Source organism: Anser anser, assembly GCF_964211835.1.
Source record: "Anser anser genome assembly, chromosome: 3".
NCBI lineage: Eukaryota > Metazoa > Chordata > Aves > Anseriformes > Anatidae > Anser > Anser anser.
The window spans coordinates 60,416,949-60,439,462 of NC_139722.1; the positions used below are offsets into that span (position 1 = coordinate 60,416,949).

General features: G+C 45.5%; 1 protein-coding gene across 1 annotated transcript; it reads right to left on the reverse strand.

Annotated features, from left to right (window-relative positions):
* Positions 1 to 14,489: 14,489 nt before the first annotated feature.
* Positions 14,490 to 17,565, reverse strand: CCN2 (cellular communication network factor 2). Its single transcript, XM_083830702.1, has 5 exons — positions 17,281 to 17,565; positions 16,952 to 17,177; positions 16,606 to 16,857; positions 16,161 to 16,372; positions 14,490 to 15,821 (listed from the first exon to the last, which is right to left on the reverse strand). The coding sequence occupies exons 1-5, from the start codon at positions 17,335 to 17,337 to the stop codon at positions 15,525 to 15,527; spliced, it is 1,044 nt and encodes a 347-aa protein (XP_083686828.1). The 5' UTR covers positions 17,338 to 17,565; the 3' UTR covers positions 14,490 to 15,524.
* Positions 17,566 to 22,514: the final 4,949 nt, after the last annotated feature.

Consider the following 22,514-nt stretch of genomic DNA (forward strand, 5'->3'; position numbering starts at 1 on the left):
GGGAGAGTGGCTGTGAAAGCTGATGTGGTCATCAAGACGGGGTGGTTGCTGAGAAGAGTGTGCGATGTGGCCTTGCCAGAAATTTTCAAGTTAACTTGACAGAGCAGAGAGCTATCTTGGTTTCATCCTAGTGTAAATAGTTTTGCTTCTTTTATTTCTTCATATTTGCTTTTTAAAAATGTGCAATTGTGTCATCTAAGTGTTGTGAATAAACACTTTTATTTTTTCCCATAACTTGACTTGTTTATTTACTTAATTTTATAGGATGGTGGGGCAGGAATGAGCGTTGGGGAGAGGACATCTCAGGATGGTTTTGCTGCTGACAAAATGCCCTTGGAGTTGTATTCGCTTGACTAACGTGATGGATTTCTTGCTCTCACTTATCCCTGGCTGTCCAAAGTGTTTTAAAAATAAAATGAGGCAAAATCTGTCTGCCTGTATTTGAGAGAGGCATGTTCTGGCATGTGTGCTCTCAACACACCCATCACACACTGGGACCACTGCATCCACCCAGCGCACAAGAGCCATTTGCCATCAGCACCTGCCAGGGTGCTTGGTCTCAGATGGAGAGTGGGTGGCCTGGGCATCTGTCTGTCCTTAGCCTGAGGAGGTTCGATGTACGTAATTATCCCTTTTAATACAAGGTTATAAACCAGGCCTGGCAGTCAGGGAGGACCTACTCCTCTGTTGCATGGGAGGGCACTTTCCCTTTTCCAGGAAAATGAGATTCACGGAGGCCAGAAGACAAAAAGGAATGGCAAAGAAAGCCTAAGTCTGTGGCTCTGTGGTTAGGGCACTCAGCTGGGAGGAAAGGCCTCATTTCTCGCCTCACTTCTTCCAAGATCTGCAGTGAAACTCAGTGCTCTTGCTGAGGAGGCCTCTGTGCCAGGATGAGCTGCCCATCCTACTGCCCCGGAGAGGATGTGAAGGGCAACGGCACCATGAGGGGCTTCTCCTACGGCAGAGTCACCCTGCAGCTGCTGTAACGCTATGCCCACGGCAGCACCACAACAGGGCTAGGAACCCATCCCAGGGTGCATGGTGAGGACTATATCCAGCTCTTTTATCACTGTGTTGTGGAAAGCCATTTTTACCCTTCTGAGGAGTTCAAGGACAGAGTGAATGTGAGCCCAGCAACTTACTAAAGCAGAAATTGCCAAATATTTTGTTTGGGTTCCGCCATCGCGAGTGGCAGCAGCAACAGCAACGTCTCCTGCCTACCCTCATACACCCTGCAGCAATGTCCAGCTGTCTGGGAGCACCACGCTGAGGTGGCTTGTGTATCATGAGTGGTACGTCTACCATAGTTTGGGAACCTCTGCATTACAGGAAACCAGCCCAGGTTCGGTATCCTGTGACTCAGACGCCCTTGGAAAAGAGTCCGAGTCCCTCACTGAACCACAATGAGTCACCATGCCGGCCTCCAGCCTCAGGAAAAGCTGCTATGGAGACCATGGACAAACTTGCAATAATTATGGAAGCCTGGCAACAGATTTTAAAGGATGCTGTCGCAAATTATCATATTCCTCCTTGGCCACAACATGTGTTAAATTTGCGTTGCCCTTTATTGCAGGTTTAGTCCTTTTTATTTTTAGTTTCTCCACTTGAATAAAATGCAGTGGGGTGGAAAACTGAGTCACCCCAAAACCCTGACCAATGTCCCCCAATCAAGAGGCAGCGGAAGTGCCCTTGGGTTGTGTCCATAACACACGTGAGGCTCTGTGTTCACAGCACCTGGGCAAAGCTATACTCCAACACCAGCCTCTGTCTGGCGTTTGAAAAAGAAATCATTTGTGTCTCTTCCTGTCTCCCTGTGCTGGAAGCTTTGCAATCCTCCATCTGTACCAAAGCTTTGAATTTCCAGGTGGTAGAAAGTGCACTGCTTGAGAATAACAAATTCACTTTCAAATCGTGTACCTGCTGGCTGCGTGAAATTGCACATTCCACCACAAAATTTTAATTAAACTGTTGTAATGCTGAAACTACATGAAAGCTGTAATTGGCTTTTTTACACTGCAGAAAGTAATTTGTAAGTACACTTGGTTCTGTTATTGAAAATAAAAAATGTTTAAGGGAGTGCAAAGTTTACTAATCACTTATGGATGCATTTGACTTTACACAACAGCAAACGTGTTTGCAGATAGCTGCCCCTCTTCTGGTCTGATCTGAGGTAACTGGGAAAAGATCTGTTTTTCTTGGCGTATATTTTTTAAAGAAATATGGCCCCAGGATAGTAGAAATCTAGACAAACCATTTGGAAAATGGGCTTTCCTAAGCTTTTTATGAAATACTTCACATTCTTGTAATGAGCTAACACTCCTACTACAATTTTTAGAGATGAGAGCACTGGGAAGACTGAATTACTGGAGTCCTAAGAATCCAAAACATTATTGGAAGGTTATGCTAGACAAACTGAGGAAGGGTGTTTTTCATATACATTATTGTATATCCTGTGTTCTAGTAAAACTAATTACACTGCAGATGTTAATAATTTACTTTTCTTGTGCAAATCATATAAGATGAGTGTTGCTAAATCCCACTGCTGGCTTCAGCAGGGCAGAAATGCACTATGACTCTGTATCGACTGCTTGATCACTGTGACCAATAGTTGTTCTTCAGGTACTTTACAGAAATGGATGCCATTTTGCAGTTCATGTAATATAAATCAGGTTGTCCGTAGCTTTCTTTCCCTTGCTCGTTTATATACAACAAGGTCAGAACACATCATAGCCAGAATAGTCTGGTTCAAACTGGAGAGGTGGGTGGTGGTATGACAATGGACACTCAAGACTTCAGTGGAAACTTAGCTAATGGATTGGGTGGCAAAATCTGTAGGTTAAGTCAACAAGTTTGGCTTCAGATCTCGGGTTCCAGAGGACAGGATTTGGCCTGATACGCTGTTCATATGGGGGAGCGAAGAGTTTTAGCAGGGCTGGGCCAGTACACAAGTTCTCAGTTTGTATAAAGGGCAAGGCAAACACACTTTGGAAGATCAAAAATCATCTTGAAGAAGAAGGCACCAATTGTTAGATATCTGCACCAGCTGGCTCTGAGGCAAGTGTCTGTTCCAATGACTTGCAGTCTCTACAGCCTTGTCATCTGAGGGATGAGGTAGCTATAACTCTGGAACAGTTGGTGACAGCCATACAGATTCAGCATCTGATGAAAGTTGCATTCAATGTTCATAGCTTACTAATGTGTAGCTCCTTGTACACTGAAAATGTGGAGATTCCTGCATTGACCAGAATAAACCCTTTGCAAAGCAATGATAATTTGCCAAAACAAGTCATCCATACCACAAGGAAACTTCTGAAAATTGGACATTTTTGGCATCAAGGACATGACGGTAAATCCAAAGGACTACCAGTGAAAAGACCTATATACAAGAAAAAGACACACGGAGTTTAATACCAGAGTCCACTAAAATCACAAAGCACTAGATATTTCAGCAAACTCCCCAGGTTTAGCCAAACAGGACAAGGTACTGCAGCACTAAGAAAGAGCTCGTGAAAACTACCGATTGTGTGCTAAGGGAGTACAATGTCTCCTGAGGGTAAAAGGGCTCATATCTGGAGGAAACAATTTGGCAAAGCCACCCCATCATGAAGGGCTTACATGTTGACATCCATTGCCCCACATCAACTATAGTTTTGACAAGGAGTGGCATCATTGGATACTGTTGGCTTTCCAGCTTACCATATCCTGGGCTGCGTCAAAAAAAATGTGGCCAGCAAGGCAAAGGAGGTGATTCTCCCCTTCTACTCTGCCCTTGTGAGACCCCACCTGGAGAACTGTGTTCAGCTCTGGGGCCCCCAGCACAAGAAGGACGTGGAAGCATTAAAACGAGTCCAGAGAAGGGCCACAAAGATGATCAAAGGCTTGGAGCACCTCTCCCTCACAGGCTGAGGGAGTTGAGGTTATTCAGTCTGGAGGAGAGAAGGCTCTTAAGTGAAGAGACCTCATGGTGGCCTTCCAGTACCTAAAGGGGGCCTACAGGAAAGCTGGGGAGGGACTTTTTGTCAGGGGGTGTGGTGACAGGACAAGGAGAATGGTTTTAATTTAAAGGAGGGTAGATTTAAATTAGATATAAGGAAGAAATTCTTTACTCAGAGGGTGGTTAGGTCCCAGCACAGGTTGCCCAGAGAAGCTGTGGATGTTCCATCCCTGGAGGTGTTCAAGGCCAGGCTGCATGGGACTTTGGGCAACCTGGTCTGTTGGGAGGTGTCCCTGCCCATGGCAGGGGGATGGGAACTAGGTGGTCTTTTAGGTCCCCTCCAACCCAAACCATTATGCGATTCTATGATCATACTACAACAGAAAGAAAGCTTGCTTTGGTCCCAAGGAAAAATCTCACCTGGAAGCTTGCATGGCCTACTTATGGGCTTTTGACTCCATGGGGAACTGGACAAGTTGTTTTCTGGACCAGGTGTTCCCTGACAGCATGCCTGGGCTTCCCCAAAATCAGGCTGTGGGGTTCACCCTTGCAGCTGATAGACTGGCCCTAGGAGCAGGTTGTGGGTATACCAGAGGCTCTTCCATCTCAGTGCTTGAGTTGACAGTGGCAATTGCATGCTCTGGGTGAGTCTCTGAAATGTAGTGGCAATGATACCCCTCAGAACAAGTCTAGTCAGCACCTCCCCAAAAAACAAACAAACAAACATATAAAATAAAACAAAACAAAACAACTTGAAACTCTGAGTTTTGTCATCTTTCAGCATCTTTCTGGGTGGCTGCCACAGCTCTTCCAAGCACCACCATGCAGCTGGGCAGTTACTTGCACTTTGAGACAGCTTCAGGTCTCCCACCACGTGGGTCCACCAAACCTGACCCCAGCTCTGACTCCCATGTCTGTTGATCTCTATCACCGTTTCACAGACCAGTCACACCTGTGGCATCCCAGTGCCTGAGATCCCTTAACTTAATGGCTGCCATAAAGAAGGCAATCTGTCTTCACACGCCCTGTAGCATGGGAAAGGTCAGGGATTTTATGCCGGGAATTCAGGAGCTGTTGCTGAGCTGTATGAGTAAATTTGTCACAGTTCAGTTTGGCTCAGACTAAGGTCTTTGCAGATGGTGTGAACAGGATGGAGATGGCTGGTAAGCAGGCACTGTGATGTCACAGGTCTTGAATGACTATTGGACTTCTAAGCGTTATGAAGTCAGTGTTCTGTGTATTTGGGTTAGACTACCTAGATGTCTAGAGCTTAAATCTGTGTCAGTCTTGGATTTGCACATTACATGTAGGCTAAGAAAATGGCCAGGCAGGTGAGTAAGGCTTGGCCAATTGAAGTATGCCTTTGTTTGGGGGTGTTTGAAAGACCAAAGCAATGATACTAGCATAAACAGACAAACCAGACAAGCAAGTAAAAGCAGAGGGGAAATTTGCCTTTAGAGCAAAACTCAAAATTTAAATCAAGGAACCTCCTCTTCCCAATGTGAACATAAGAATTTCAAAGCCAACCTGAAAACAGCTGGAGCTGCTGCGCTAAGGCAGAATCAGAACATGAAATATTTACTAGGGAGAGAATTTAACCTGAAAATGTCCTTAGACCTGCTTGGCTGAGCCACCACCTTTAATAGGAAAAAAGGGGGTACAGAGATTTCTGTGTAAACCAGTCTGTGTAAGGAAATGTTTGCCTCATCTAGGTTCTCAAACCAGCAACTTGGGAGCACTACTTGTGCTCAGGTAGTTTCCAGGTGTAACTCTTGGCAGAGACTTAGAAGCTGAAGAGTTTGGTCTGTTAGAACGGTGATGATGGTGAGCACAAAGCTGGGCTGTCCCCAGGTCTTCCCAAGAAAGAGACTGGCACCAGAAAAGTGAAGGATATTTTTCTGACCCATGCCTGACACAGTGGTCCTGATATCTCAAAGCCTCTTGGGTCCTGTGCCAGGTTGGAGGCTTACTAAGCATTTCCAGCTGGGTTGGTTAAGAGTTGGTGATAAAGGTCTGAAATTCTGTGAAGACCATTTGTTTGCCTGGAAAAGGTGATGTGAGGAAATATATCTCTAAAAAGCCTCCTTTCTCATGCCGATGAGGTGCACCAGTGGTGTTCAGGAACAGAGCAATGAAAGCAAATCTCAGGTGAGAATCTTCTCAGGTGAGATTTCAGATTCTCTGGTTCTGAACGACTACCAAAGAAAGGCTGCTGCTATTTAAAGGTGTTATTCAAACATTACTGAAAGGATCTTCATAAGTATTTTTAATGAAGGAATTGTATGAACCTAACATCCAGCATTTTCCACCACTGTTTTGGGTCTAAGTAATGTAGGTGTCCACAAACTGGACTCTGCTCCACGCTTTGGCCGAGGGGTCAGCTGTGGTAGAGATGATGGGGAGAACAACACCCAGAAGCCCTCTTGGCCACTTGCATGTCCAAATCCGTTTTGCAGAAAAGGGCCTCTACTAAGGAGCTGGATCAGAGGGTTTTTTTACACTCAGTTTGGGTTAGACCCAGAACATCAGACCCATAATCCCCTTCATCAGACCCAACCTACACAAAATGGATGCGACTCATTGTCTATGCACGTCGAAGAAGCCAGGAGGGACATGAGTTTCCCTTTCAACAATTTAACGCAAAAGCTTATTGTAACATAATTAGTCAAGTGGAAAAAGAGGTGTAATTACATAAGGTAATGCCATGGATGGCTGACAGATCCCCAACGCCTACGTGTGGAGCTCTGCCCGCCTAAGGAGGAAAAGCAAGCCCTGTTCATCCCAACACTCGGACCTCAGAGGGTTGATTAGTTTCTAAGAGACATGCAAGGTAAAAAGCAAGGCATTTAAAATATTTTTCTTTATTATTGCCTTCAATAAGTACACTTGTTTTCTCCTTCATATGATTTTCTGGACATTTTCTGGTGACGATAATTGTGATGTATTGAGGCACGTTATAGTGGTTCAGGCCGGGTGCCATTGGGATGCCCAGGGAGGGTCTGTGCGGGGCTCCTGTTACAGCCCAAAAGCAGTGGAGAGAGACAGGATCAGTGAGACCTCAACCTGTGTCTGGCAGCTGCTTCCAGACAATATTAGCCGAGCACTTGTTTATTGCTTTCTATTTCCTGCATCCTTGCAGGCATTGGTACGCAGAGTGCATGAACGTGCCTAAGCAATGCATGGCGCTCAGAGGTGTGTGCAGCTATTGCTCAAATACTTTACAGGGAAAATAGGAAAGATTTCCTACGTTCCCTATATTCCGTTCTTATCTCGCACCACCCTCAAAGAAATATCAGGATTTCAAAGGAGAAATGGAGAAATGAAACGCCTACCGCCGCCAAGAGCGCGAGGGCTGGTTTGTGTGCGGAGGCGAAGCTTGCAGGAGGGGAGCAGCACGCCCAGCAGCCACGCGGGGTCGGTGTGGGGCCGGCAACCGGCCCCGTCCCGCTGCCGGCACCTCGCTCACAGCCCCCGGGCGGGTCCGGGGAGCGCCCACAGGAGGGTCTACGTGCTGCTTGGGAGCCTTGGGCCGGTGCTGGGTCTGGTGGCCTGTCAGTGCCAGCTGGGCTAAGTATTAGACTGTATTGCCATGCCCCCTGCACCATCTATTAACAGCAGCCTATAATGAAAAGCCTATAATGATGCGCTCCAAATTTGCCTCATCAAAAAAAAAAAAAAAAAAAATCTAAACACACTCATTAAATTAAATGTCAGACTGACTTTTTCCTCTTTCCTGTTTTGTAGAAGCAGCCAGATAAAATGCAGTTGCCAGAGCACAAGTCTGTGTTTTCTGACCAAAGGACAGGTTGTTTCTGTGCAATCCTGGGAGCCCACAGGTCTTCCTGGTGTGGCTGCAGAGAGCACAAACACATCTGAAGGTTGTTTTAACAAATTTAATTATTTGGAGAGGTCTTTGACAGAACTGTTAACTGTTTGGAACAAATACCTGTTGCCTATCACAACCAGCCTTCACCTACAGCACAAGGAGATTTTATCTGCCAGCATTACAGGTGCATTTTTATTTATTTATTTTTTTTTGGTGTGTGTGTGTGTGGAATTATATATATCTATGCCCAATTGCTGGAAAATATTCATATAGTTTCTAAATTGCTTGTGATAAGGTCTGTGGAGAATGCCATGCAAAGACAGGAAAAATATTACATTAAAATTCTGCATATATTTTGTCTATTAATTCTTGATACAGAAAGCGTGTTTTTACCTGGAAAGTTATTGCTCGCTAAAGGCTGGCTGTACTTCAAAGCTTTGCCATGTTCATTATATACTTGCAGAAGTCAGAAAAGCCACAGTTAAGAATCTCAGTTGTAAGACAGTTTTCCAAAGTGGACTACACTCAGATTTGTGGAGTGGAATACTGGATGAGATGAAACATTTTTATGATAACGGCATCCTCGTGAGGATAAATGCATAATACAGAAAGCTACAATGTGCGTGTGTATATGGTGAGCCCTTACTGGAGATCCTTACACTAGATTTATCCTGTGTTTTCTGGCTTTAAGGGTCTGGTTCTCTGGATGGTAAGTCAAGGTGGGTAACGCTGCCAGTTCACCTCCAGCAGCATTTTGTTGGGTACCTAATATGATAACTGCAAAGTAAAAGGGCACTTCTCTGCTGCTGTTTGTTACAGCTGTGGATCATAAGCATGAGCAGCATTACTGAATGTATAACACAGCAAGCAAGGCTAAATGTTGCTTTCCCTTGCAACGCTGATGCCAGGTAGTTTCTGGTGGGTGTTAGCAATGCTGGAATCCCTTTGGGATCACTGACAGGGGCATGTGCTGATCTATGCAGAGCTTGTCCAGTGAGGCTCCTTGTCTGAGTCTATGGAGCTGTGGCTGGAATGAGCAATAGAGGGAAAGAAACATTTAATTTCTGTGCTATCTTACAAAAAGTTTTAGAGTCATGCATGGTGGAAAATCCTCAGCTGGACATGTCCTCCCAGAAGGGCAATTACAGCTACAGCACTGATGGGAATCCCATTGAGAGACACATGGCAGTTCCCAAGATAAGGCGACCTGGCCTATTAACTCCTATCATATAGGATTTTAAAAGCTTCATCAGCTTATTGACCTTGGCCTTTTTGACCTCAAAACAAGCCTAGAATTAGCACAATATTTCTAAATGGGAAAGGCCAAATGTGACTATCTACATATTTCCATTGTTCTGCATGTTTCCTCTGCTGCATAAACAGTGTGGAAAATTCATTCAAAACAAATAGGCTTTTCCACTGAGATCAATGAACTCTAACACTGACCTTACTTAGGGTAGCAGAACTTGGGAATTTGTGAAGATAACACATTTCTCAGCCAGACCATGTACTTTTATTCCCTGGCTTTACAGACTGTAGTCATACTCAACTGCTCTCATGTTTTTGGTTTTGTTTTTGTTTTTCCCTGCTGCTTTTCTTCAAAGATGCACTTCTCTTTTTGCTCTTGATTCACTGGTAAGAAGGTGCAAATTCCGCACAGTAATTTTCATCTTGCACTTGTTGGCCAAGAAGCTGAACCCCAGAGGGATGGTTGTCTGTTTAGCTGATCTGTCTTCTCTTGTTTTACCAGTCCTCTCTTCCTGCTGGGCTCTCCACCTGGGGCTTGAGCTGTGCAGCAGCGGAGAGTTGGCTGGGCCATACCTGTTCTTGGATCATGGAAACGCCATGCACCCATGGAGAGACCAAAGCCTGAGAGTTAGGGCAAAGCAAGTTCCTCCAGAGTATGGCATTGTACCAAATCACAAAGCCCGTGATGAGATGATCGCCCTTGGAAACTATCAAATATCTTCTTTGGTTAAGAATACAATTATTATTATTTTTTTAAATTGTGTGATTTAAGAAATACAGCATAATTAACTTCGTAGCACATCACAGTGCATTAAGATAGTATTTAGTACCTTCATAGATGTTTTGTTATCTAGAGGTTGAACAGTATTTCAGATGTATTTTGAAGACTAGTCCATCATGTTAGTTTACCAGATACTCTGGTTGCCTTTATCACTTGCCTAGCAGGTTGTACTTTTATCTGTTTACAGATTGCTTTATTGTGTAATTTGTGTTCCCCCAAGTGCTTGTTGCCCAGTAAATGCCCTAGGTGCCAGCCTGTGTCCTCCTGGGAGCCTGCTCAGGCACAGAGCCCTGTGAGATTCCCTTAAATTGTTTAGCCTTGGGATTTTGTGTCAGGGTTGGTGTAAACCACTGCAAATGCAGCTATGTCAGTTACCTGGGCTGAGATAAGTCCTGACACCAGCTGAAATGCTTGTTCTTAGCTTTTAGATTGGGAGTAGGGAAACATATTTTGTAGCTGCTGAAAGCTCTTAAATACCTGCTTATACTAAGACTAATTTACAACAACAAACATTTTAGATTGTGCATTTCTTTCAGGAGCCCAATTAGTGGGGCCGAGTAATGAACGGAGGCACCACTGGGCTGTGCTTACCCCGCGGTACTGCTAGCAACCTGCTGGTCCAGCACACGAGGCTGTTCCTCACAGCATAAACACTGCCACTGTTAGGCTTGGATTTACTGCCCATTAAGCAAATACATCTGGCACTGCCTCAGTAACGGGCAGGAGCTGAGGAATGCTGTCACAATACACTGGGCAAGGTTTCTGGGGGGTCTTTTCAGAATTGCTCCGGATTTGCTGCTCTGGGGGCATGGGCTCAGATGAGAACAGAGGAGAGCTGAAGCGGCCGGGGCTAGCAGTAGTGACTGCAAGCAGTCATCCCTCAGTGCAGGAGCAACGCTCGATCGTGCGGTGGAGATGGGGCCTTAGTCATGCTTCTAAACTGCGTTCAGGCTCTAAATGTGTTGAAGGCTTTAGTACAGTTTGGGAACAGGTTCTCTGAAGAAATTTCTGGTATTTCCTGGTTCCAGTCAGGCTGAAAAACACTGTGAGAATGTGGTGGTTTTTGGTATGTCCATTTAAGGGCATGAATCAAAGGAACTGCAGGGAGGAAAGAAGTGGAAAATGAGAGGAAAAATAAGTTAACTGAGCTACTTCCTCTCTCAGATTCTTCTTGGGTTTTGGGCAAAGCCTTACACTGGTATTTCATCCCAACTTCTCCTTGCTAACTACTTCCATATGCAGGCATAGTATAACATCAGTTAAAGCCACATTTAAGCAGTGTTTTTGGTGGTAGGATACAAAGTCAGAATGGTTGAATTATTATATGTTTAGGTAGAATATTACTGTGCCTTCTAACATTTAATGTCCTTTTCAGTGTAATGCTAAGAGTACTTTCTTCAAGTGCAATATCTGAAAAAGATGGGCTACATTATAAAAATACAAATGATCTAGTTAGAGTGTGCTATTTCTAGTGATGTCTCCAAAAGTCAGTTTTCTCAGCTGAGCCCCCATCTTTGTGAGACAAACAACTGGACACTGCTCAAAGACTTATTTGTTCCTGTGTGGTTATGGATCATTAAAAGTCGCTCATTCTTGAAGAGTTTCTTAACGAGTGTCTTTTGGATGTTTCTTAGCTCTAAGGAATCTGACAAATTTCCATCTGGATAGTAGAGCCTATTTCATATGAAAGGGCTATAATCAGTGTCTGTTGTTCACATCTGTCTTGTGTTAGAAAACTAAGCTGCAAATCCATGCAAATGTGTTATGGGACAAAATTCTGCAATACGATGGCTCAGTTATTTCACAAATTATTTGATACTTTGGTCTCCAACCACCTTCTGTTTAATGATTAATTGAGTATCATTTATTAAATGAGCATTGACTTCACAGTGGTGCTTTACCTACTGTATTATTAGTATTCTTGGAGATCCATTTTAAGGAGCTAGCTATTTGAATGTTTATACTTTCATATGTGAATAAGGTCTTTTAAAAGTGCAGTAGCAAACCCACATCATAGAATTTTCTGAGAATGCAAACTCAAACACCTAAAAGCAAACTCCCAAAACAAGGTATTTTGGAAGGAATGTGAATCAGCGTTCTCTCCCATGTAAGTGGCTTGGGATTTCTGAAGTCAAGTTTTTATTCTTGCATCCATATATCTTGGGCACGAAGAATGAAATGAGGAAACATCTTTATGGTTGAAAGGTCCACATTGTAACCATCATTTAAGATACCATAAATTCCACACAAGAGTTCCTTTTTCCCAGGAAACTTTTGAAAGAAAATCTCACAGTGTGATGCATACACCTCTAGGAGATCTTACAACAAACTATTTAAACTTCTTTACCTTCAGAGGTGGAAACCTTATGCCTGTGAAAAGGTGTAAAATGCATGCTTCTTCCAGAAGAGTACCTCTGTCCTTGGAAAAGAAGAGGACTGCAAATTAGTATGTTGCAGCGGTAGCTGAAATTTATGATCCTTGATAGGCTCAGGGGGGAGTAACAACTTGCAAACACATTTGCATATGCAACATACTTGCTTATTTTAATTCATGGCAGTAGGAGCAACCACCATTAAAATATTCTAATAGGAAGCCTCTTCCATACTCCTCCTCTGGCCTGTGAAATAGCATGGTAGTTTGTCAGATGGTGCTCAAAGCATCTGTATTGTTGTATTACCAACCAGAGGCCGTGGTCGTGGGCTGCTCTGGGGGAACCCCTGTGTGGGTGCCTTCAGTTACAGGCGGCGCTCCCTGAAGCAGGGCGCTGCTGCCTCTCTGCAGCCCTGCAGCCTCATAAGGCAGGCACAGCTGGTGGATGGTGCCACAGGAGGACACAGCGCTGTGCGGCTGTGGGATCTGAGATACAGCCCCCACCTTAGGGGACTGGGAGCAAAAACCAAGTGTATCTCATGAGCCGGTCAGGAGACCCACAAACTGATGTTATAAGGAATGGCTATTCATTATAATGCTCAATATCAATTTTGACCATTGTAAAAGAACAGAGTGTAGGGTTTTAATCAATAGGCTTGAGCAGCTCCATAAATACCTCATCTTTAAAGGTGTTACTCACAACCTGCCAGAAACATTGTGCTCCTTTTTGTTCTTCCGACCCTGAGAGGTTGTGTAGTGATGGCTATGAATGAAGCCCGTGTGTGTCCTGTCCTTGCTGGAACTAGAAATGACAGTTCTCTCATTACTCGGGGGTGGAGACACAGTAGCAGTTGGACAACCAGTCCTTGTGGTTGTATGAACCTTTGAAGTGTTTCCAGGCTGAACTGAACGGCTGCATCATATTCATAACCTGAAAAAAAAAAAAAAGAGAGAAAAAATGCTGGAGCGTCTCAGGGAGTGTAAGAGCCAGAGGCTACCCAAAAGTATTTCATATGGGACACAGAAAGCCACTTCCTCATGCCAAGAGAATTCCTTGTACTTTTAAGAGGAAGGGGAAATGCTTCTATGGCCTTATGCACAGTCGTGAGGCCACTGGAAAGACTCCCATCGACTTCCTATTAGTTTAGGGCCCTGCTGTCCATCATTAGTCAAAGCTGGTGTTATACTGATTTGCTGCTAATGCTAGCTGAAATCAATGGGCTTGGAAGTTTCTCAAGAAGGATGGACATTTTTGTAAGCTAACACTCTTTCACCACCAGGAAATTCCAGATTGAACTTGTTTGCCTGAAAAGGATTCTTGTTGGAGGGTACGTGTTTTTTCTGAAAACAAGAACTAATGCTTCTGGTGCAAAGGTTAATTTTAAATTCAAAGAATCCCCTAGTTTTAATAAAGGGGCAAACAAACTCTGTTATTAATGTAGGACCTAGTACAGGACTGAAGTTTCCCTTTTAACTTTAGGGGATGAGGAAAGTGAGTCTCACTGTCCTCACACTGTTCTCTCTTATCTGAGAAGAGGCTTGGACCATCACCAAATTGTGTAGCTCTTACATTTCTTACCTGTGGGCCTGCATGAGTTTGAATCAATGGATATTTTACAGGCAGAACTGTCAGGTAAACAGATTTGCTCCCCAGTCATCAGGTAGGAAGATAATACAGGTATTTGGCATCTGAGTTCTGTGCTCTGTCTACCATAACACACTAAGGTCTTAATTTAGGTAGGACCATGTGTAAGTTGGAATTACTCTGCATGGAGGTTAAATCAGGAGATCTTAAGAGGTCCCTTCCAACCTGCATTATTCTATGATTTTTATGGTACAGCTCATTAGCTCTTCACTGAGAATTTTACCAGATTTCAGACTTCTAGATTTGACTTGAGTCAGGAACCACTTCAATGCAGACACTTTTTTTTTTCCTTAGCTGAAAAAGAAATTTTAACCAGTGAAACACTTAAATGTAATTAAGCATGTTGCATGGATTATTATGACAGGGGTTGAACACTAAGGTGATCAGCTGGCCTGTTTTAAAGGCACCACGTGATGCCTGAGGAAGCCATTGCACTTTCTAATGCAATACTGGGCTTGGCAGAGCAAGCCTGGCCCTGCCCTCCATTCAAAATGTAGAAGAGTAATACGCTACATTTGATTCACTATTAATAGAACAAGTAACCACAAATCATTTAGCTTATTCCCCAGTGTATGTGTTTCTGGACAAATAAAACATACAGCACTTGAGTTTTACTTAGTGCAAAGCAAAGCCCCTTAGGAAATATATAAGGTCATAGTGAAGATTAAATGAAATGCCAAGCCATTTATATAAAAAATATAAATACTTTATTTTCAACTAAAAAGGTGCAAACATGTAACTTTTGGTCACACTTCTCAACAAATGAACTGTCCAAAAAGGGCCATAGTCAAAGACAGAAACAAATGCTCAAGTGGAAAGACTGATTAGCTACAGAAGAGTTCTTCTTTTTAAAGCCACTTGTTCAAATAAAATGGAGGCAACTGCATTTTGCCCAACAGATGAGTGCTTTTTAAGGATACAGACACCAAGTCTTACACTCTCCATCTTTATCACAATACACCATTTCGCCCCATCTGAATGATTTCCACTAGAGTATCTATTTCATGCTTTGAATGCATTGTCAGACAAGCTTTAGATCCTACCTATCTTGTTCCAAAAAAGAAGGCTATCACTGAAATTTCAAAGCATTAAACAAAGGCACAAAACTTTAAATTAATTTAGATAACTGTACAAATATATATACACAGTATTTACAATATTAATAAAAAGTAGCTTGTTACAGGTAAATTAACTGCCACAAGCTGTCCAGTCTAATAGACATGATTCTGATTCTTGTTGACCAAGCCATATGAATCAGAGTGTCAGAGCTGAAACATTATTGTCCTGACTAACAGAACACCTTCTGCTTAGCACTTTGCTGGGTGAGGGTTTGCATTCCAGCTGTTGCTGTCACTAAAACCAGTGTCAGCAAACATGCTAATGGTCTCCTTCTCAATTGCACTACCAGATGAAAAATACTGTACCACATTAAGGGAACATTTGCTTGAATCTGCTTTTCCTGCACATTTCCCTTAACCCCTTCACACCACCTCATGAACAGCATGTTCTGAAGCTGTGTCTTGCTGTGGTCCCACTGTCCATTTTACCTTCTTCTTCAAACCACCGTTTGGGGTCAGTAGACAAATTGTCTTAGGTCACATGGAGCAGTTTGTTGAAATTAAAAAACCGATTTAAATACCTTGTGCTATTGAATCATGTTTACAAAATGAGATGCAAATCAGTTCAAGTTGAGAATCTAGTTAGCGTCTCCTTCTGGCTTTATGCCATGTCTCCATACATCTTCCTGTAGTACAGAGACTCGAAGATGTCGTTGTCTCCAGGGCAGTTGTAGTGGCACGCGCAGGTCTTGATGAACATCATTTTCCTTTTCATGATCTCCCCATCAGGGCACTTGAACTCCACGGGGAGGGTGGCTGTTCTGTGGGGTGTGCAGCAGCGCCCGTCAGTGCAGACACCACAGAACTTAGCTCTGTAGGTCTTCACGCTGGTGCAGCCAGACAGCTCAAACTTGATGGGCTTGGAGATTTTGGGGGTGCGAATGCACTTTTTGCCTTTCTGTTGGGATATAAGTGAATACAACATGTTTAGAAGGTAGGCTTTGATGTAGCACTAAGCTTAAATGTTAAAAGCAGGCAGATGCACGAATCCTTACAATGCTTTCAACAGGAGAAAGTGTTTACATAGCATCATAATAACGTGTGAAAGAGAATTATAAGGACATTTAACTGCAAAATATTCACTACTGGGGCAAAACTCAAACTTCATGATGAGCCACTTGAAACTTACTACTGAAACTTACTACCTATCAGAATGCCATGTTCTTTGGTGAGATATTTTTTTGCCAGCTGATGAAAGCATCCTAATAGATCATACATTAAAGCTGAGACTCTTTACCTTGATATTTTCCTCCAGGTCCACTTCACAAGGTCTGACCATGCAGAGCCTGCTCTGTTTCTCCAGTCTGCAGAAGGCATTATCGTTGGTGACCCTGGTTGAGATGCCCATGCCGCAGGTCTTGGAGCAGGCACTCCATTCGGTGGTCTGCACCAGGCAGTTGGCACGCATCATGGTCGGGTCCGGACCATAAGTGTCTTCCAGTCTGTACGCTGCAGGGGACAGACAACCAGGATGAGGCTACCATCCGAGTTTGCGCCCTGCTAGATGCTCTGTCCCCTCCCCAGGGAAATTTCAGTAACCATGCTTATCTGCAGGGCAACCCCACTCACTGCTGCCCTCCGGCTGCTGGGGCAGCCCCACATCAACCCACCCTGCTACACCTGACCCCAAGCAGGCAGCCCTTTCCCCTCAGCCCACCACCCACGGAGGGACCCCCACTCACCAGCAAGAGCAGGTCCCACAGCAGTCTGCTCCTTGGGCTCGTCACAGACCCACTCCTCGCAGCACTTGCCGGGGAGCTTCACCCTCCGCGGGAAGGGGCAGTCGGGGCTGGGCAGGCGCACGTCCATGCTGCAGAGGGGCACGCAGCCCACCGCCCCGTCCAGGCAGGTGCACTGGTACTTGCAGCTGCTCTGGAAGGACTCCCCGCTCCGGTACACCATGCCGCCGAAGACACACGGGGCGCCGTCCCGAGCTGCGGGGGCAGGAGGCGGAGAAGGGTCAGGCTCAGCCCCGGCCGCCGGGACCCCGTCCCCCGTCCCCCGTCCCCGGTGCCGGTCCCCACTCACCGGTGCAGACGCCGATCCTGCGGTTGGCGGGGGAGCCGAAGTCGCAGAAGAGCCCCTTGTGGTGGTCGCAGGGGTCGCGCTCGGTGCACAGCTCGCCCAGCTGCTTGGCGCACACCCGGCAGCAGCCGCAGCCGTCGAGCACCAGGGAGACGCCGGCGGGGCAGCTGGGGCCGGGCCCGGCCCCGCACTGGCACTGCCCGCTGCACTCCTGCCCGCGGGCCTCGTCCTGCGCCGGCGGCGGGGGGAGAGAAGGAGACAGCGGCCGTCAGCGCCGCCACGCCGTGCCCGGGCCGGCCGGGGCAGCAGCGGCGGGCGGCGGCGGCACTTACCGGGCCGAGGAGGGCGACGAGGAGGAGGAGGGCGGCGGCGAGGCTGGACGGGGACATCCTGAGGCGGCTGCGAGGCGAGGTCCCGGGAGAGCGCTTCCCTTCAGCGGGGCCGGTGCGGGCGGCGTCTGAGCTGCGCGGCTCGGCTCGGCTCGACTGTGCTGTGCTGTGCTCGGTGCTCCGTTAGCCGCCGGGACAGTGGCTGCGTGACTGCGGAGCCCGGCGGCGGGCGCCCCTTTATAGGCGGCGGCGGCGCGGCCCCGCCAATGGGCTGAATGGGGCCGCGCACCAGCAGCCGCATTCCCCGCATTCCTGCGCGCCGCGCCGCCCGCCCCGCCCCGGAGCGGCCCTGACCCCTGGCTCCCGCATTCCTCCGCCTCCCCCCGTTCCGCCCCCCTTTTCCCTTTTTTTTTTTTTTTTTTTTTTTAGGAAAAAAAAAAATCGCCGTGTTTTCCTCACGCCGCGGCCCGCCCCGCGCCCGGCCGGTTGCTAGGGGCGGCCCGGGAATGCTTCGCCCCCCCCTCCCCAGGCCCTCGCCGGCCGGTGCCCGCCGCCCGTCCCGGCGTATTCCGAGCGTTTTGTTACGACCAAAAAAGGTATAATTACCCCGCGGGGTGTATAAATTGACTCTGTGTCCTCCTGAATCATACCGAATATTTGTAATGTGTTCCTTTCCTAATAGATGCTCTCTATGAATAGAGAGAGTGCCTATTTACTCTGAAATATTTGGCACAACGGAGCGAGTCTGGAGCATGGAAGAAGTGGCTATTATTTTCCCGCTGCCTGTGTGCAGCTGTCATCCCCGAGCAACACAGTCTTAGCACAGCCCCGCTTCCGAAGCTCCCTGTCAGACCGTCCCGGGAGGACAACCAGGCGTGCCACCGCGCTCAGCCGAAACCCCAGCACCGTGCCTTGGATCTGACCGAACCCTAAACCTACGTGTTGTGGTTTGGATTAAATCCTTGCAGATAACTCTTAGGCTTTACATTTTCTTTTATTTATTTATTTATTCATAGGCCAGAAGGATGGTTCTTCCCCCCGCTCCCCGTGTACCAGTTGAATATTCAGTGATGTCACGTTGTTTGACCTCCGCTTTGGCACGAGGAATGCCTGCGTTTTGACTCTTGACCCGCAGAAGTATGTTAGCATTTAACGAGAGAGATTGCCTTCGTGCATCTTGTTAGGCAAATTGGAATCTGGTGGGTGTCTTAAAAGCCAGCATCTTCTGCATGTAGTCATTCTCCCGCTGCCATATCCCTCCCTCTTTCCATTCCTCTGTACACATGCGTGCTCATATCCATGCTATGACACTGCAATATGTATTCACAGGATTCTTGAGGGAAAAAGATACATTTTCATGTAAAGCCCCAATAGGATATATTGTACTGTAAAACTGTCTTTATATTCTGCCAGCCCTGTACTTTGGCTGCTAAAGTCATTTGGATGTCATTCCGTCTACTTGAAGTTCTCCATTAAAAGAAATGAGATTGGCTCTGAAAGGGAAGAAGTCCCAGAGGAACGGTTATGGTAAATAATATATGTTCTCAAACATGAGGCCGCCCGAAATCTCTATTTACTTGAAGGACTCCAATGGCCTCAGTGCTGGGTAAATAATATGTGTACCAAACTATGTATGACATGCATACCAAAATGCAAATGTAACCAGGTAAACAGAATGCCTTTTTTAAATGCCTAAATATGGTAGGAGAACATCAGAGAGAGAGAGGCTCTAGACATGTTTTATAACTTTCCATGTAAGAGGTTTTTTAAGAGAATCAATTTTATTAAACAAAACCCGAGAATCTCACCGACAGAAAAAGTCTGTTTAAAAGTAACAAACCACCAGAAAGCCAGGAAATCCAAAATTAAAGGATAAATCTGTCCTAAGTCCTCACACTGCGGGCCAAGTACAGCAAGCCCCATCCACTTGCTGCCCTGAGAAAAAAGACTTACACAGGCATTTGGACCTCAGAACTAGTCCTTGCACAGACTTGAATCGGGAGTTAGCCCCCTGAGTTACAAGTTGTGCCAGCCAGTGAAGTGGGATAGGGATCAGTGCTCTTCAGGTTTGCCGTTTTGTCATTTTTGGTTTCTGCGCTGTTGAATGTGACTCACCATCTACCATGGGGCGAAGGGACCCTGGAGTTAAGGGTGGTTCTTTCAGAGGCTAAGCTGTCGTTAGCTTGTCCTCTCTGGTGACACTGTGCCACGAGCTGGAGAAGAACATCTTGGCATTGAGGCATAAAATGGTTGAAATGCACTCATTTTGACTTCCATGCAGGTGTTTATACAGGACATGCTTTTAAGATAGTATATTTTTTCTGCTGAAATTAGGAATTCACTACACTGGCCTTGCAGACTTGTTTACACAGCTATATACGGTATGCATGTGTCTACATCAGCTTCGGTTGGTGCAGTTCCTTTGGTGAAGTCTTGTAAAATGTACAGGTGTGGATATGCTAAATTCCTCTCTTGTGTTTTTCCTTCTTCTTTTTTTTTTTTTTTTCCTCCTTCCCCCCAAAAAGTCACTTGATCGGGTATCAGACATACTGAAAACCTGGCAAGACTACAGGAAAGTGGCTAGACTTGGAGTGTTTGTGTACTTAAAGAAAGAATCTTGCACATTTTCAACTTTCAGTCACAGATATTTTTTTATAAGAGCAATTGGAGGTCTGAGCCAGCCCTCAAAGCGGAAATCAAAAGCTCCAGAGAAACATACCCGAGGAATGTGAACGGGATCCAAGAACCATACGCAATGCACATACAGTACTGTCAGTCTTATAGGAAGTCTGGCCATATATGGACACCTGGACCCTGGGCTGTTTATCATCACCGCGGGCTTGTAGCTGGCTTCGGACCCTTCCTGGCTTGCCTCGGCTTTAGTGTGCCAATTAGTTCCTTTCCCAAAATGCTCACCAGGATATTTCTTAAGCATCGTAACAAATATATCTCAAAATCCAGAGAGGTCTCATTAAAGTTACGTTCACAGGCTTTCGCTTAAAATGCAGGTTCCGAGCAATGCTTGCTCTGCTAGCTCAGAAGTGGACACAAAATAAAAATAAAGAGATTTATTCTGTCGTGACTGTGGTTGCCTGGTATTTATCTTTCATAGAAGTCATCTGCTGACTTATTCTATGCATCTGTAGGCACAGAGAGTGCTTCTAAAGCAGACTGCTTGCTGCACTTTTACTCGTCCTTCTCTGGAGGCATGTGTGCACTCACGAATCAACAAAGGCAGAGGAAAACAGAAAACCTCATTTCCCAGGAGCTGTCAAGCCAGTTATCCACGTCGTGCTGTTGTTTTACTGTGTCAGTGAGTCACGTGGCTCAACTCTTCTGCGCTGGAGCAACAACGGTTCACTTCAGCTAACCTTGCCAGTGACATTTTATTTGCTAATAGTCATTAGCTCTTCTCCAGGGTGAAGCGGAAGGAGAAGGCTGGGCGGTGCGCTGGATAGAGGGCATAAGGCCTGTGGAAATGTTCGCTGCTGAACTTATGGACGTAGTCCAGGTTCCTCGAGATGCTAGGTCAGATTCTCTGCAAGTGTCAAGCGGGTCGTTTCATTGAGTGCACTGTTGGCCATCAAAATATCTGCACTTGAGAAGTCCAAGTCCACCGAGCTAAGCCTACTCAGCAGTATGAGTAAAGCAAATCCATCCAATGTAATTCCCGTTAGCAGATCCAAGTTCTCTTGCTTTCTGTAATCATTGTCCTTAAAACTTATGTTCTTTATGTTCGAACTTGTAATGCTTTATTGCTTCTAGAGTCACTGGGAACGTTGCTTTCAGCTCTTGGCTTCATTCTTAAAAAGTAACTGGAGTGTTTCACAAATGTGTGTGGTCTTAAAGCAGCAACGTGGTTACTGGAAGTAGAATAATCAAAATGAGTATTCAAAGCACACGTAAAACTATTTGTATGAAAGAGAGATTCTAAGGAGCATGAAGCCAAGGGTCTTTTACCTACCAAACCCTAGGTACAGTATATCTGAATGTATTCTGACAAATTTGCCCTGGATCTTTTCAGTGCTATAGGAGCAGCATTCACTACATTGTGCAGAGTTTGGCTGTGTCCTGCATTTCTGTGGGGAAGCTCAGAGCCCTTTCCACAGCTTGCAAGAGACAGTCAAGAGAGAAGAGGCTTTCAGCTGTCAGTTCCTCAGTTTTGACTGAGGTTCACAACCTCTTTCAGCAGTAAGTCAAACTGGGACTGAAGTGAGTCACCTGCCACTCCTTTGACAATTATCCTATAAATGGTTAACAGAGTTCGTAAAAAATGAGTGGTGCTGGATGGAGAGGAACGTGTTTGGGGACCTGATTCAGGACATTCACCAGAAGTCCTTTGAAGTCCCTCTCTTAGAGGAACCACATGGAAAAGAGTTGGAGGAAGACTTCCTTCAACTCCGTCATGGCTTACTTGAGAAGGAGTGAATCAGATCTCCTTATTTTAAAATGCATGTGATCTTATTTTCATTTTTTCCACCTTGCTGCTCTCAGGAACTGTCAGTGTAAATTTTGAGGTTTTGCCTTTTGTTTTCCCCAAGCTGGGAAACATCAATGTTTAGTTAAGGCTTGACCAGATTAAGGACTTTAATTGACAAATGCTGTTTACTCTGCAGTAGACTATGGGAGCTGTTAATTTATGTTGTAGCTGCTGTGGAAAATGAGAGTCCTGTGGAGAATCCTGTGGGATACATTTGTCCACATTGTGTGATGGGGTAGGGCCAATATTTATACATTCAGGGATGATGAATAGAATGGACCATTTTCCTTGGGGAGAAAGAGAGATATCACTGTCTGTGAAATTTGCCTCCTTTTTGCTGCAACCTGAGTTAACTGACCTTGGTATGGTGTAACATGGGCTTTTCTGTTTGCACAGGCCTTCCTGAGGTGGTAGACAGATTGGATTATTGCACAGGTCTGCAAAGCCCCTGGAGAACTTGATAAGCATGCTGCATCAGCTGACCTATGACTTCAACATACTAACATATTATTTTAGGGAGTGCTTGATTTTCAGGAAAATGGCTCCCCATGGTTCAGCTGCCAGCTTGGCTGGCTGTTTTTTCAGCAAGTGATCTGTGGTATGTGAACTGTGTAAATACATCTGTACACTGACGCAGACGGGGAAACTAGGATGTAACCTACAACGGCCAAGGTGGCTTCCTTATTGACCTGCGGATGTGTGTGAAATTTGGCAACCACCAGACCAGGTCTGAAAACCATCCTACAATGCTGATCTC

Excerpts from the sequence above, each read along its gene's own strand:
- CCN2 (XM_083830702.1), bottom strand. The coding sequence starts at position 17,337 with ATGTCCCCGTCCAGCCTCGCCGCCGCCCTCCTCCTCCTCGTCGCCCTC. Across the intron at positions 17,178-17,280 it reads TCGTCGCCCTCCTCGGCCCG|GACGAGGCCCGCGGGCAGGA; the intron begins GTAAGTGCCGCC and ends CCGCCGGCGCAG. Across the intron at positions 16,858-16,951 it reads CAGGATCGGCGTCTGCACCG|CTCGGGACGGCGCCCCGTGT; the intron begins GTGAGTGGGGAC and ends CTGCCCCCGCAG.